Source organism: Talpa occidentalis, unplaced genomic scaffold (assembly GCF_014898055.3).
Source record: "Talpa occidentalis isolate TD23 unplaced genomic scaffold, MPIMG_talOcc4v2.1 talOcc4.13, whole genome shotgun sequence".
NCBI lineage: Eukaryota > Metazoa > Chordata > Mammalia > Eulipotyphla > Talpidae > Talpa > Talpa occidentalis.
Genome location: NW_023601322.1, coordinates 72802399 through 72818567, shown reverse-complemented (window position 1 = coordinate 72818567; position 16169 = coordinate 72802399). Strand labels below are relative to the sequence as shown.

Sequence of the window (16169 nt, the reverse complement as noted above, 5' to 3'; positions counted from 1 at the left end):
TCCCACCCCCGCCCCCCTAAAAGTGTCTCTGGTTCATAGTTTTTTGTTGATTTTGATTTTCACTTTCTTATAGTTAGTCATTTTCCTGGTCCCTTATTTAAGTTTTCTAGATTCCTGCTATGAGTGAGACCATCCGGTATTTTTCTTTTTCTTTCTGGCTTATTTCGCTGAGCATGATCCCTTCCAGCGCCATCCATGTTGCTGCAAATTGCATGTGTTTATCTTTTTTGAATGCTGAGTAATATTCCATGGTGTATATGTACCACATCTTCTTGATCCAGTCATCTATTTTTGGGCATTTGGGTTGTTTCCAAAGCTTAGCTATTGTAAACAGTGCTGCTATAAACATAGGGGTGCAGGTGTTCTTTGGAATTGATGTTTCTGTGTCCTTTGGGTAAATACCTAGGAGTGGAATTGCTGGATCATATGGAAGCTCTATGTTTAGTAGGTCCAGAAATCTCCATACAGCTTTCCACAGTGGTTGGACCAGTTTGCACTCCCACCAACAGTGCAGAAGAGTTCCTTTTTCTCCACACCCTCGCCAACATTTGTTGTTGCTAGTTTTTTTAATATGTGCCATTCTCACTGGTGTAAGATGGTATCTCATGGTAGTTTTGATTTGCATTTCCCTGATGACAAGTGATGTTGAACATTTTTTCATATGCCTGTTGGCCATTTGCATTTCCTCTTCAGAGAAGTTTCTTTTAAGCTCTTCTGCCCATTTTTTGACTGGATTATTTTCTTTGTTGTTGTTCAGTCTCATCAGCTCTTTGCAGATTTTTGTGATCAGTCCTTTATCATTAGTGTTGGGTGCAAAAATGTTCTCCCAGTTGGTGGGGTTTCTCTTTGTTTTTGTTATTGTCTCTTTTGCTGTGCAAAAGCTCTTTAATTTGATGTAGTCCCAGCTGTTTATCTTTGCCTTCACTATCACTGCTTTGGGTGATGTGTCTGTAAAGATGTCTTTGATGTGCAAATCACGTAGTGTTTCGCCTATATTTCCTTCTATATATTTTATGGTTTCAGGTCTTATGTCTAGTTCTTTAATCCATTTTGAGTTGATTTTTGTGTATGGTGTGAGGTGGTGGTCAAGCTTCATTCTTTTGCATGTAGCGACCCAGTTTTCCCAGCACCATTTATTGAACAAACTTTCTTTGCTCCAATGCATATTCTTTGCTCCTTTGTCAAAGATTAGTTGACCATAAATCTGTGGGTTTATTTCTGGATTTTCTATTCGATTCCATTGGTCTGTATGTCTGTTCTTGTTCCAATACCATGCAGTTTTGATGATTATGGCTTTGTAGTATAGTTTGAAGTCTGGGAGTCTGATGCCTCCATTCCCTTCTTTTTTTTTCAGGAGAGCTTTGGCTATTCGGGGTTTTTGGTGATTCCATATGAATTTCATCAATAATTGTTCTATTTCTTTGAAGAATGACATTGAAATTTTGATTGGAATAGCATTGAATCTGTATATTGCTTTTGGTAGGATGGCCATTTTAATAATGTTTATTCTTCCAATCCATGAGCAGGGGACGTCTCTCCATTTCTTTGTGTCTTCTTCTATTTCTTTTAACAGTGTTTTATAGTTTTCTTTGTATAGGTCCTTTACCTCTTTTGTTAGATTTATTCCCAAATATTTGATTTTTTTTGTTTCAATAACAAAAGGGATGGTCTTTTTGATTTCTTCTTCTTCAGATTTATTGTTTGTGTATAGGAAGGCTACTGACTTTTGCGTGTTGATTTTGTATCCTGCCACTTTACTGAACTGATTGATGAGTTGAATTAGCTTTTCTGTGGAGTTTTTGGGGTTCTCTATGTATAATATCATATCATCTGCAAATAGTGATAGTTTGACTTCTTCTTTTCCTATTTGGATTCCTTGGATGTCTTTCTCTTGTCTTATTGCCCTGGCTAGGACTTCCAGTATTATATTGAAAAGCAATGGTGAGAGTGGACATCCTTGTCTTGTTCCAGATCTTAATGGAATTGCTTTCAGCTTTTCACCATTGAGAATGATACTGGCTGTTGGCTTGTCATAGATGGCCTTTATGATGTTGAGGTATGTTCCTTGTATCCCCAGAATTTCAAGGGCTTTTATCATGAATGGGTGTTGCACTTTGTCGAAAGCTTTCTCAGCATCTATTGATATTATCATATGGTTTTTATATTTCTTTTTGTTGATGTGTTGGATAACGTTGATTGATTTTCGGATGTTAAACCATCCTTGTGCCCCTGGAATGAATCCAACTTGGTCGTGGTGAATTATCTTATGGATACATTGTTGGATTCTGATAGCTAGAATTTTATTGAGGATTTTTGCATCAGTGTTCATTAGGGAGATTGGCCTGTAGTTTTCCTTTTTTGTGTTGTCCTTGTTCGGTTTTGGTATTAGTGTAATGTTGGCTTCATAAAATGTGTTTGGTATTGTCCCTTCCTTCTCAATTTTTTGGAAGAGTTTGTGAAGGATAGGCACTAATTCGTCTCTGAATGTTTGGTAGAATTCATTTGTAAATCCATCAGGTCCTGGGCTTTTGTTTTTGGGGAGGTTTTTTATTACCATTTCAATTTCGCTGCTTGTAATTGGTCTGTTTAGGTGTTCTATTTCTTCTTTATCTAGCTTTGGGTGATTGTAGAGTTGTAGGAATTTGTCCATCTCCTCTAGATTGTTAAACTTGTTTCCATATAACTGTTCATAGTAGTTACTGATTATTCTTTTAATTTCTGCTGTGTCCGTTGTGATTTCTCCTCTTTCATTGATGATCCTGTTTATTTGTGCTTTCTCCTTTTTTCCTTTGTGAGCCTGGCTAGGGGTTTGTCTATTTTATTTATTTTTTCAAAAAACCAGCTCTTGGTTTCATTGATCTTTTGGATTGTTTTTTTAGTTTCAATTTCATTTATTTCTGCTTTGGTTTTTATTATTTCTTTTCTTCTACTGGTTTTGAACCTCAGAGGGACGAATAACAATGAAAGAAGGCCAAAAAAAAAGAAAAAAAAAGTTATTAAAAGAATAAATAAATAAAATCAAAGGAAAGACAAACACAATGGCAAATACAGATGTTAACATATCAATATTAACTCTAAATGTAAATGGACTAAACTCTTCAATAAAAAGACACAGAGTGGCAGCCTGGATTAAGAAACAAAACCCAACCTTTTGCTGTCTCCAGGAAACACATTTAGCTACAAAAGATAAAAATAGGCTCAAAGATAAAGGATGGAAAACAATCCTACAAGCAAATGGACCAAAAAAGAAAGCAGGAACAGCTATACTTATATCAGATAAAACAGATTTCAAACTCAAAAAGATAAAAAGAGACCCCAATGGTCACTACATTATGATCAAGGGGACAATACTTCAAGAAGAAATAACACTCATTAACATATACTCACCAAACGAAGGAGCACCAAAATATATCAGACAACTATTGTCCTCTCTGAAAACAGACATCAGAGAAAACACATACGTAGTGGGAGACTTCAACACACCACTATCAACAATGGATAGATCAACAAGACAAAAAATAAGTAAAGAAACCAAAGCTCTAAATAAGGACCTAGAGCAATTGGGCTTAACAGACATCTATAGAACACTAAACCCCAAAAAAACGGAGTACACATTTTTCTCAAGCGCACACGGATCATTCTCCAGGATCGATCACATACTGGGGCACAAGACAAACATCAACAGATACACCAAGATTGAAATCATATCAACCATCTTTTCTGACCATGAAGGCATCAAACTAGAAATAAACCATAAAAAGAAGGCAAGGAACTTTCCTACCTCATGGAGATTAAAAACCACACTACTGGAAGACCATTGGACTAATGAGGAGATCAAAGAAGAAATTAAAAAATTTTTTGAATTGAACGACAAGGAGGACACTAATATCCTAAATGTATGGGATGCAGCAAAAGCAGTAATAAGAGGAAAATATATAGCAATAGAAGCTCACATCAAGAAACAAGAAAGAACGCAAAGAAACAACCTCATCTCGAAGTGAAGTGTCATTTTGATAGAAGAATGCATTATCCCTATACCAACTACAGAGCTCTGGCTCAAATACTCTACCTAGGAAAAGAAGGAGGAATCTATTCTATATGTTAGTTTGCAGGAAACAGCCAGAGAATGAAACAATGTAAGAAGCCTTCCTGGGGTCAGATTAAATACTAACCACAGAAAGGATTTCTTTGAAGAACCTTAATTTGAGTTAGTTTGCAGGACAATTAAAACCCTAGGGCAATGCTGAAAACAACACACCAAACAGACATCAATTAGTGGAGTTTTATAATTAGGCATAGTTGGGAAAAAAGAAACCTACTAATACCAGTCATCCCAGAGTGACTGTGGATCTACTCAAATTGTGCTTGCCTGAGGTGCAAGAACAGAGACTTATTGCATATGTGAGTGTGAGTGTGTGGGGCATGGGGATTGAAAGGGGTGGAGTATATAGAAATATACTTCACTAAAATAATTCAGTCAATCACCATAATATAAACAAGCAAATCAAATTAACAAGCCCGAATGATGAGTCTCATATTCAAAGTTGCTACAGTATTTTACTGTTTTCTAAAGAAAACATGAAAGAACAGCCTCCCCTCCAATTTCTTATATTAAGTGTATGACCTGGTCCCTTTATGTTCTTCCAGACTGATTGCGTACATCCAATTGCTGTTTTGCACTATCTGTGCTGTTTCACAAGACACTGAGACTGTGCTGTTTTTTGAGGCATCTAGAATAGTATGATTTTATAATTTATTTGCCAGTTCTTGTAAAGAGGTTGCCATATTCCAGGAAGTAAGAAACTTGGCAGTTTTGGCGATAACACTAACAGAGTAAGATAAATTTAGAGATTTTACATCTTTGCTGAACATAGAAGCTAAAGATAAGCAGAGAGGGCAATAAGACCGAGCACCGGGCACAGCTTAACACAAGCACAGGTACAACCTGAGAGATGTCTGCCCTGGTCTCCTGGAGCTGACGCCACTCAGTTCCAGAGGGCAAGTATGGCAGCATCAGTAGCCAGCAGGGGAGGTGCCTACAGGAACTCTGTGTTCTATTTTGAGATATTCCTTTCTTCGCCCCAATCCAGACACAGACTGCAGAGAATATCAGTAGTAGGGGTGACAAATACACCAAAGGAGAGAAGAGTTGGCTAGGAAAGATCACACAGGATCCCAAAATATACATACTTTCCGTAAGAGGTATCTTTTAATACTAATTCTGGAGCTCTATACCAGCGTGTGGCCACATAGTCTGTATAAATGTCCCCAGGAGCTGCTAGTGTCCGTGCAAAACCAAAATCACAGAGCTTAGTTATTCCTGATTGGGATACTAAAATATTCTCAGGTTTTATATCTCGATGAATGATCTAAAAAACAAACAGAAGATGCCATGTATTAAAATGAGGTTTCATTTTTAACTAGAGAATCTCATATATTATACAGAGAAAATCTAGCTATTTGAGACAGAAAAGCAATTTTCTTACCACATCAAAGGATTAACTGTATAAGGTAGAAGCTAAAGAGTATATATTTTCAATTCTTGCCCCATCCATCCTCTTAAAAAAACAAGAAAAGAGCCTAAAAAGGTAAATCACTTTCCTAAAAAGGAAAAGTAATCAACAGAACTTAGTAAAAAAACTTTCAACTCCAGGCCACACTCCAGATACTGCCCCCTTTCTAATTTCCTTCACTGTAAAACCTCTTGAAAATATCTTTATCAGAAATTACTTTCTGACCACTTATTCACTCCTCAAGGTATTGTAATCTTTTTTCTGATCCCACAGTTCATTAAACCACCCTAGCCAGTCATGAAAATCCTCACAGCTGCTATATCCAATACCCACCCCTCCATACATATCTTCCTTGATGTCTTACAATTTCTTTCTATCTCTACAGCAGTTCCTCTATCTGCCACTTAAATGTAGGGTTCTAGTCTTAGTCTTACTTTACATCAGGTTGCCTGAATAATCTCATCTACATATTTTTTGAGGGGGTCACTTTCTTCACTTAATTATGGAGACACCATACTCTCTTGGGTGTCTTCCCACATACTGGCTGCTTTATCTTGATCTCATCTGCAAATATATCTTCAGTATTTACACACATATATATAATATATACAACTACATAGTCTGTATGTCTCAGTACATAGATATCCACATATATATCAGTATATATACAGATATACTTATAATTTCCAAATTTCTAATGAAGCTATATCTTTCAGTTTCTACAAGGAGTGCAAGTTCACAAGATGTTCCACAAGGCAGGCCCCCACACTCCTGAAACTTAGCAAATACAAAACTAAATGTATCATCTTTTCTAACAAACCAACTACTAAAAGACTGTCCTTACAGCCTTTTAATTCAGTGAAGGGAACCAACACTGACACTCCCCACCATGGTTCAAGGCAAGACCAAGGCACTCTTCTCCCTCAGCCCCTAAACACTCTTAATCTGTCTGCTTCTCTCCCTAATTCAAGTGCCCTCAGTTCTCCCCAAAACTACTACACTATCAGTTGGTCTCCCTGAATTTACTCTGATGCCCTTCAATCCACTGTCCACAATGAGGTCGTTGTACTATTTTGAAATCACATGTGTGATCATGTCACTTCTCTAATATCCTTTAAAGATTTCCAATCCTATAGGATAAATTAGAAATTCATTAAAATGGCTTGAAAGGCCTTGTAGGATGTGACCCCTGCTCAACTTCTCAATCTCCCATCCATAACCTATAGAATATTAGTTTCCTAAATTTTTAGGGCTTGTCTCATCACTATGTATTTGCTGCTGCTGTTTCAACTGCCTACAATTTGCGTGGCCAACTATTTCCTAGGTCTCAGCATAGATGTTTGCATTAGATGTTTCTTCTATGTGTACTTATATCATACTGTACCTCGCACATGGTAATATCTGTCATGTTATACTAGTAACTGCCTGTTTACTTGTAACTCCCACCCACCAGATGGTAAGCTGCAGGAGGCCATGATGTGTGTCCGCCTTGTTCAAACTAAATCCCCAATACTCAGTACAGTGCCAGAACAAAGACACATTTAAAAATATTATCAAATGAGTAGAAATATACACTCATCACCAACACTGCATCACAGCATGAGTAGTGAGAAGAGCTCAGAGACAAAAATCTGTTGATATTTTCTTATTTTTGCAACTGAGTATTGTGAGTCTTTGGGACTGGCTCTCTACCTCAGACTCCCTTGATAAATGGCAAACAAATTAACATAGGATAAGTCTTAAAGTTGCCATCTGCAGAACTGTATAATTCTTTTTTACTCCCACAACTTTCCTTGAGTGACTACTATATGCTAGCCACTATGCCAAGATCTGAGGATATAACATGAGCAAAAATAGACATGGAAAAGCACATTAAGATGCCATTTCACACATTCTGCCTACCACACATCCATCACCCTTTTCTTCAGTGCTCTTAAAATGAGGCAGAAAGATCCATCCCATTGATACTCAACATTCTCACTCTTTTCAACAACTAACTTCATTGTTAGTACAATTAATTTTGGCATATTGATCTTGTAGCCTACAACCCTAATAAATTTACTAATTACTTCTGTCAACTTTGTTCTAGATTCCACAGGATTTTCTATTTAGATGATTATGTCATTTGTGAATAAAGATCAGTTTACTTCTCAAAAAAAAAACCAACAAATCAGACTCACTAAATAACAATAATCAAAAAGATAATAATAATTAATATAATGAGTCACCCAAATGCTTGATTGATGTTTTAAAAGTATCCTTGCGGGCCTCCCCAGTGGTGCAGCAGTTGAGCGCTGGGTTGCAAAGCTGCCAGCAGCCTCTGCAGTGCCGGTTAGATCCCCAGACACCAGGTGAGTGAGGGTCCCACATGGCGCGCAGACCTCTCCTACCGCCTGCTGCTCCCCTCAGCAGTGTACTTCATCAGTCTGCCTGCTCTGCTCCCCGCTCTGGCTCTGGTGATTTCTCTCATCCTCCTGCGCTTCTGACTTTACCCCAGTGCTTGTATAAATAAATACATAAATAAATAAATATTTTTAAAAAAATAAATAAATAAAAAATAAAAAGTATCCTTGCACTACAAGCACTCAATAATATCCCTGATTATTGGTACAACCTATTAGTTCAATCCATTCTTTCTACAAACATTGAGACCTGTTCTATTGAAAATACTATTCTGGGCAATGAATAGCAAAGTCTCTACACTCATAGAGTTTACATTCTGATAGGAAAGGCAGATTTCCAAAAGAACAATAAACAAACTAATTAAAAATTATGAAGGCAGTGTGATAAAGAGTCAAGGGGGTTATGTCAGTGGGAATGGCAAATTGAGTACCTCCAAAAATACTCTCCTCAATAAACTTATGAAAATACTGGGGGGAAATGCTAAAATTAACTTTTCCAGGATTTGGAAATTAACAAAAGGTCTACAAAAATCCAAAAAGTGACCAAATTTCAGTAGAAGCAGTGAGCTTTATGGTATTCTTCACTTACCCTATTTCTACTCCCCTCTCCCCAGCTCCTAATAACCTTGAAAACCAATCAGCCTCCAAATAATGTAAGTTGAACAGGGCTGTATTTCCTCCAAAGCCCCATTCCAGGTAACTGTCATTTGGTCAGTCCAGCAGTTCCCTGGAAAATCACACCACAAAGCTTATCTCTAGTTGCCCTAGTTTAGAACTTGTCCAGTGCAAACAGTCTTTCTCCTGGGATCTTTGTCAGAAATAATTAGTGGCTACTGTGCAGCCACATGAAGCAACTTAAACAATTAGGGCAAACAGCAATGTTACCAAAACACTTAAAAACAAAAGGCTCAGAGTGAGATCTCCATAGAGGACCTGAAAAGTTCCAACATATTTGTGAGACTCAGGAAGCCTGCACATATGACAGTGCTAGACACAGGTCCAGGAGAGACCTGAGATGGTCCTAAGCTCTCACTTCTTGCTCACAGTGAGGCTCTGCACGAAGAGAAAGGCAAGGCCAAGCCAGAGTTGTAAACAGCCTACCTGAATAGTGAAGTTACGTCCCATACACAGAGCCAGCCTTCAGTAAATAAGTATGAATACAATATCTCAGCAAATAAAGAGAAAAAATGATTTATAATTTTAAATAAAAAAGAACTGTCTATCAAGCAAAAAAACAATTCAAAGAATAGAAGTTATTTGCAAATCATATCTCTGCTAAGCATCAGGTACCCAAAATATACAAAATACCTATTAATAATAAAAAGACAAAAACCAAATTAAAAAATGAACAAAGGATTTAAATAAACATTTCTTCGAAGAACACATAAAAATATGAATTTGTCTGTTTGGGATAATTTATTTTAATATAATAATTCACTATGTGGTCTTTCATTAATTTTTCAAGATTCATTCTTTTTTTTTTAAGGTTTATTTATTTATTTGTTTGTTTATTTATTTATTTATACATACAAGAACTGGGGTACAGGCCAGATGTGCGGGAGGATGAGAGAATTCACCAGAGACAGAATGGGGAACAGAACAGGCAGACTGACAAAATACACTGCTGAGGGGAGCAGAGGGTGAGATAGGAGAGGTCTGCCGCGCCATGTGGGACCCTCACCGGCTGGCCGGGATAGAATGGATGCTGCAGAGGCTGAGGACAGCTTCATAGTGCTGTGCTCAACCACCTGTGCCACCAGGGGAGGCACTCAAGATTCATTCTTATAGCTTATATCAGTACTTCATTCCTTTTTGCAACTGAATAAATTCCAGTATATGGATAGACATCATTTTGTTTGTCCATTCATCAGCTGATAGACATTTGATTATTTTTGGCTATCATAAGGATGACATGAACATTCCTATGCAAGTTTTTATACAAAATCTATGCTTTCAATTCTCTTGGATATATATTTAGGAGGAAAATTGCTAGGTCATATGGTAATTCTATGATTAAGTTTTTGAGGAGCTGCCAAAATGTCTTCCATGGCAGCTGCACCATTGTACATCACCACTAGCACCACATGAGGGTTCCAACGTCTCCACTTCCTTGCCAACATCTGCTATTGCCTAGCTTTTAAATTAAAGGCAGTCTAGTGGGTGTGAGGTGGGATCTCATTGTGATTTTGATTTGCATTTCCATGACGGATGATGGTGAGCATCATTTCATGTGCTATCACGCATATGTATATCTTCTTTGGAGAAATGTCTCTTCAAGTCCTTTGCCCATTTAAAAATTGGTTTATTTGTGTTTTTATTGTTTAGTTGTATTTTACATGTCCTGGTTACTAGGTTGGTTGTTTGTTTTTAAGGATTTATTTTTATTTATGCATACAAGAAGTGGGGTGTAGGCCAGAGATGTGGGGGGTCGGGGGGGGTGAGAGGATTCACCAGAGACAGAGTGGGAAGCAGAACAGGCAGATGGATTGAAATACACTGCTGAGGGGAGCAGGGGTGAAACAGAAGTCTGCTGTGCCATGTGGGTTAGCTCCTTGGCCAGGGATCGAACTCATGCTGCAGTGGCTGCCAATAGCTTCATAGTGCTGAGACCTAAACCTTTGCAATGCCAGGGAGGCCCCCTGACTACTAGGTTTTTATCAGATATATGATTTACAAATATTTTCTCTCATTCAATGAATTGTCCTTTTATTTCTTTGATGGTGTCTTGAACAAAAGTGTTTCATTTTGATGAAGTTCAATTTGTATATTTTTCCTTAGATTTCTTTCACTTTTGGTGTCAGACCTACAGAACTACTGCTTAATACATGGTTATAAAGATTTTCACCTATATTTTTTCCTAAGGTTTTTATAGTTTTAGCTTTTACATTTAGGTCTTAGATCCATTTTCAGTTAACTTTTGTATACAGTGTGAACTAACAGATTTTGGATTCAGGAATGAGTTTGAGTCTCTTTAACTTTGTAGTGAAATGCTCTAGAAGTACTTAAAACTTTGTGTTACAGTATTTTGTAATGCCCCTGCTCTATTTGGGCCTATATGCTTGAATTTAAATACCAATCTAAGAAGAGAGTTAAAATCTCCAACTATTTCATGCAAGGCTGCATTTTCAGCACCTAGTACAATCAATGTCTGCTACTGTAAGATGCTCAGTAAATATTTGCTGAATAAATGAAGGATGACTAAACCATTTCTATGTCCCCAAAAGACCAAATATTTGCATTTAAACTCTGACTGCTAATAAAAAACACCTCTGACTGCTTCCAAAATGATTTTGAAGAGGCTTATAAGATCAAATATTTTAAACAAAAATAAACAGACAGCTATAAATCAGAGATATTCTGCAGGGGAGGGGAGGGAGAGGAATCAAAACGAGGGTGGGAAGAACACAAAGAACAGTGGTGATGGAGGGGGCCTCCCTGGTGGTGCAAGGGGTTAAGCACCGCACTATGAAGCAATCCACAGTCTCTGCAGCACGAGTTCGATCCCCGGCTGGCCAGGGAGCAACCCACACGGTGAAGCAGACCTCTTCTGTCTCACCCACTGCTCCCCTCGGCAGTGTGTTTCAGTTAGTCTGCCTGTTCTATTCCCCGCTCTGTCTCTGGTGAATCCTCTCACAGCCCCCCCCCATCTCTGGCCTGTACCCCAGCTCTTGTATGCATAAATAAACAAATCTTTTTTAGAAAAAAAAGTATCGAATTTTGCAACATTCTACGAGGTGCCAAATGGGGATCATTTTACTCCAGATTCTACTTAAACGAAAAGACTAAAAGAGATGAAGGCACTGAAAGCAAAGAAGGAAGCTTCTGCCTCTCTCAAAGTCAAAGATTTGAAGACCAAGAAAGCAGTGCTGAAAAACATCTGCAGCCACAGGAAAAGACCCACAGGTCACCACTTTCTGACTACCCGACACACTGCAGCTTTTAAAGCAACCCAAATATCCTCAGAAGACCATCCCAGGAGATGGTCTTCATCAGTTTCATCAGTTTCCCCCTGAACACCAAGTCAGTCATGAAGAAGACAGAAGACAACATTGCGGATGTGAAGGCCAATAGGCCCCGATCAAACAGGCTCAATGACACTGATGTGGACAAGGTCAACACTCTCATCAGATGTGATAAAGAGAAGGCTTGTGTTTGACTGGCTCCTGAGTAGGATGCTTTAGATGTTGCCAACAAAACTGTGATCATCTCAACTAGTACAGCTGGCTAATTCTAAATATAAATTTTTTCACCATAAAAAAAATAAATAAAAGAATATGGTTGCTTCTGTCTAGGGCTCTTGCTGCCTCCCACATACCCAAGGGTATTCTTTTGCATGTAATGCTGAGGACAGTCCTCTACTTTTCTATGTCCTGTAACTGCAGCCTCTAAGATCAAGATTCCAAATTTGATATATCCAGCATCCTAAGGGCCTGTTATATAAATAATTATAACTAACCACTATTTTACCTAGAAGTTCTCAGTCTCCCCCTCAAAAAAATTCTCACTGTCCATAAAGATATATCAATATGTTTACAAGCAATTCTACCCTCTAAAATTACTGAGTGCTGATAGCATAATTCTGCTCTCAAATTAAAAATCTTATAATTATTTTTTATTTCTCCCTTTGTTTGCATCTTTCATATTTTATTTCCCAAATCCTGTCATTTATCTTTTTTTTTTTTTGTACTTTTTTTTTTTTAATTTTTCTAGAGGCATGTTTTTATTTATTTATTTGTTTGCTTGTTTGTTTTGTTTATACATGCACTGGGTACAGTCAGAAGTGCAGGAGGGTGAGAGAATTCACCAGAGCCAGAGCAGGGAGCAGAGCAGGCAGAAAGACCGAAGTACACTTCTGAGGGGAGCAGCGGGCGGCAGGAGAGGTCTGCGTGCCATGTGGGACCCTCCTCTGGTGGCCGGGGGCAGCCGGGGATCGAACCGGCGCTGCAGAGGCCGCGGGCAGCTTCGCAACCCAGCGCTCAACCGCTGCGCCACCGGGGAGGCCCTCATTTATCTTTTGAAGCCTTTTGATCCTCTCCCCAATAGCCTTCCTCTTTCCCATTGCCTCTATCCTAGATCAAGCTCTTACCACCAAATATCTAGACTGCCAAAATAGCCTTTCACCTGATCTGAGTACCTATGCATACACATGCTTTACACAAGCCAAAGTTTAGGTCTTGTTTTTATTCCCTCAGAGCAATGTTCAAAAACTTTCCACAATTTCCCAGTATACTCAGGAAAAAAGTCTTAAACTCAGGATGCATTTTAGTACTTGGGAATACCTCTCCCCAGTGAACCTATGCAATCTTACTACCCTTTACCTGGTCTCTCTGCAAGCTGACATCACCACTTTCAAAATTTCCCTATTGTCTACCTCCATACTTAGAGTGATACCCCACCTGAATGTACGTCCTCTGTATTCTAATGTAATCCTAGCTTCAGCTGAAAATTCTACTTATTTGATCTCCTCTTTGAATGTCTCTAGAATATGTCCAGTTCATAGTGATGTCTCCCTTTATTCAGAAAACATTTTTAAAGTCCATTATAGAGAAGCACTATATGGCTACATTACCAGAACTATTCTGAGTCCCTACCAGCACTATTATTAAGCACTGAAATGTGCCTGACACAGTGCTAAATATTCTATACCTAGTTTGAGTTTTAAAATAAATCTGTAAGGTACTATAGTATCATTTTACAGACGGGGAAAATGAGGTTCAGAGAGGTTAGATAATATTTCCGGGGCCACAGAGTAATTGGGCTGCCACCTTTGTTTATGCAAGTTGTGAACTGCATCACAATTTGTGTAGTTATCCATTAACTCTTAGGAAAAAATTCAAGATAATCTGATTCAGAAGACTGTGCACCTAAATTATATTATACTGCCTCCCCACGGAGCCAAGTGGCAAGAAATTATAATCTGAATTTCAGTTGCAATCACAACCATAGATTTCAAAGTCACAAAAGGAAATGCACTATTAGCAAGACAAAAAACTAGCAATTAAGATACATGAAAAAGCCTGGAATACACAGATGCTATGTCGCTGAATAATTAAATCTATTTTTTATAATAAATCTATTTTTGAGACTGTAGAGTAAGTGATTATCAGGCTTTTATGCCCTCCTGCCATTAGCATTGATGGATTCCTGAGATCCTTCGTGCATGCCTGATGGCGGACACCTGGAGCGGGGTATGGGCCTGCATAGGTGGGCACACCTGGGTTGAGAATGGGCTTATAAGGGCGGCATCAGGGGGATGACAGCAGAACAGAACTAGCAGAAGAGAGCAACGGAACGAGAGCAGAACCAGCAGAGAAGCAGAGACCATAAGAGAATGCCAGAGAGCCCAGAAAGAGTAAAGTTTCTGCCAGCCTCCCGGCCCCCGGGTAAAAGATCAATAAAAGCCTGAAAAAGCCACAGAGGGCTCCAGGACTTTCCTTTACCTGTCTGCTCAGATCATAGAGATCCTGCACTATGCCTTCCTGCCCCTACAGAGACCTTTACTATCACTTCCTGAATATATATCTAACTTTCCAGAAAGTAGAGGTAAGATTGGGAACAAAATATTTCCATAAAAAACAGCTGAGCTAAATACTTATTAGGCAATGCTGAAAGCAACACTACAAATCCTTTCTTGATGTTTTTATAGCCTAAACACAAACCTTGCATCTCTCACTAATTTATTTCTCCTTTCTTCCCCTAAAGACATCTACATTCACTTGCCATTCCCCTGGCCAAGTTTCCAGTTCCTACCTCCAACCTCCCTTGACTTAAGCTAGCTAGACTTTCAATATTTTAATCTCTCTAAAAAACGTGCTCCAGTTAGTTAACTGTTGGTTCCTCTATACCTCATTAGTGATGCCTCCTTTAGCATCCCAACTGTGTGCACAATGTTTTTTGGTTCTAGAATTAAATTGTAAGGTAGAGATTGCTTAGTATCCCTCTCCACTTGCAGGATGTGAATTAATATTGTACAGAAAATTATTTTAACAACGTTCATAAAAATTAAACAATACTTGAAGGGCAATTACGATTCATATTCATCCTACAGGTTAGCTTACTCTGATGCACTTACATTATTATTGTGAAGATACTCAATTGCTCGAAGGATCTGGAAGAGGTATTTTCTAAGTCGTTTACTCTCTAGTCCATGACAATAATGTTGTAACTCATCTAATACTGTGTGGTCAATAAATTCAAACACCAAATGAATTTTCTTTTTCTGTCTAAAAACTTCAATCAGATTCACCAGATTTTCATGACGGAATTGCTATTGACAAAAGAAATGGATTTTTAACAAATTTCAAGCACAATAATTTGTATATATACTATCTATATAGCTTAGAAAAGAAGAAATACTCTGTTTCTTTTTCTCCAGGCATTTCAACAGAACTGATTTTCTTGCATTCAATATTTTAAGAAAATTATTAATCTATTTCAATAATCAGTATTTGTAGAACAAATATATATTGCTTTACTTCAAATTGGTACTTGATGTTCATTAGAATAATTTAAAATTAATGTGATAAATATAACTGCTAATATGATATAAATATGATAACTGCTAAAAGACACCTTGCTGCCTTTGAATCTGGTCTGTGGTTAAATTTAACATCTGAAATTTCAAAGATCCTTCTGTTTTCAAATGAGGATGGATTTCAGTGCCACTGGGTATGTGATCTAAATTTACAGAAATTAGCTAATCTGAATTTGAGCCAAACTCTTAAAAATAAAAAGTAAGTTCCAGGTGGGCATTATAAATTCATGATACTGTAAAAAAAGAACATCAAAATATCAAGAACTTGGGCCTCCCTGGTGGCGAGAGGGGTTAAGCACTGCACTGTGAAACAATCCACAGCTTCTGCAGCATGGGTTCGATCCCCAGCCGGCCGGGGAGAAACCCACATGGCGAGGGACTGTTCCTGTCTTGCCCGCTGCTCCCCTCAGCAGTGTATTTCGGTCAGTCTGCCTGTTCTGTTCCCCACTCTGTCTCTGGTGGATCCTCTCAACCCCTGCATCTCTGGCCTGTACCCCAGCTCTTGTATGCATAAATAAATCTTTAAAAAAAAATCAATAACTTTTCAGATATGAGAATGAGCAATTTAGAGCCGTAGAAACGTTACATAAATACATAATCATGTGTAGATAGATTCTTAGTCATTGTTTGCAATACTGTGTTAAGCAAAAAAAAAAAAAATTGGATTGCTATCACTGTTAAAATAATTTCAAAATGTCAAAAAATGGCTATGATCAACCC

The 16169-nt window shown here is 38.1% G+C and overlaps 1 protein-coding gene across 12 annotated transcripts in view; it reads right to left on the bottom strand.

The window, feature by feature from the left end:
• Positions 1–16169, bottom strand: part of CDKL3 (cyclin dependent kinase like 3) — a 98654-nt gene that overhangs the window by 75232 nt on the left and 7253 nt on the right. For 11 of the 12 annotated variants that reach the window (XM_054694388.1, XM_054694389.1, XM_054694387.1 and 8 more), the window contains exons 3-4: positions 14988–15182; positions 5191–5369 (exon numbers count right to left, since the gene is read on the bottom strand). In XM_054694388.1, coding sequence (XP_054550363.1) covers positions 5191–5369; positions 14988–15182 — 374 coding nt within the window. The remainder of the gene's footprint in view (positions 1–5190; positions 5370–14987; positions 15183–16169) is intronic. The other variant, XM_054694395.1, reaches the window with a different exon arrangement.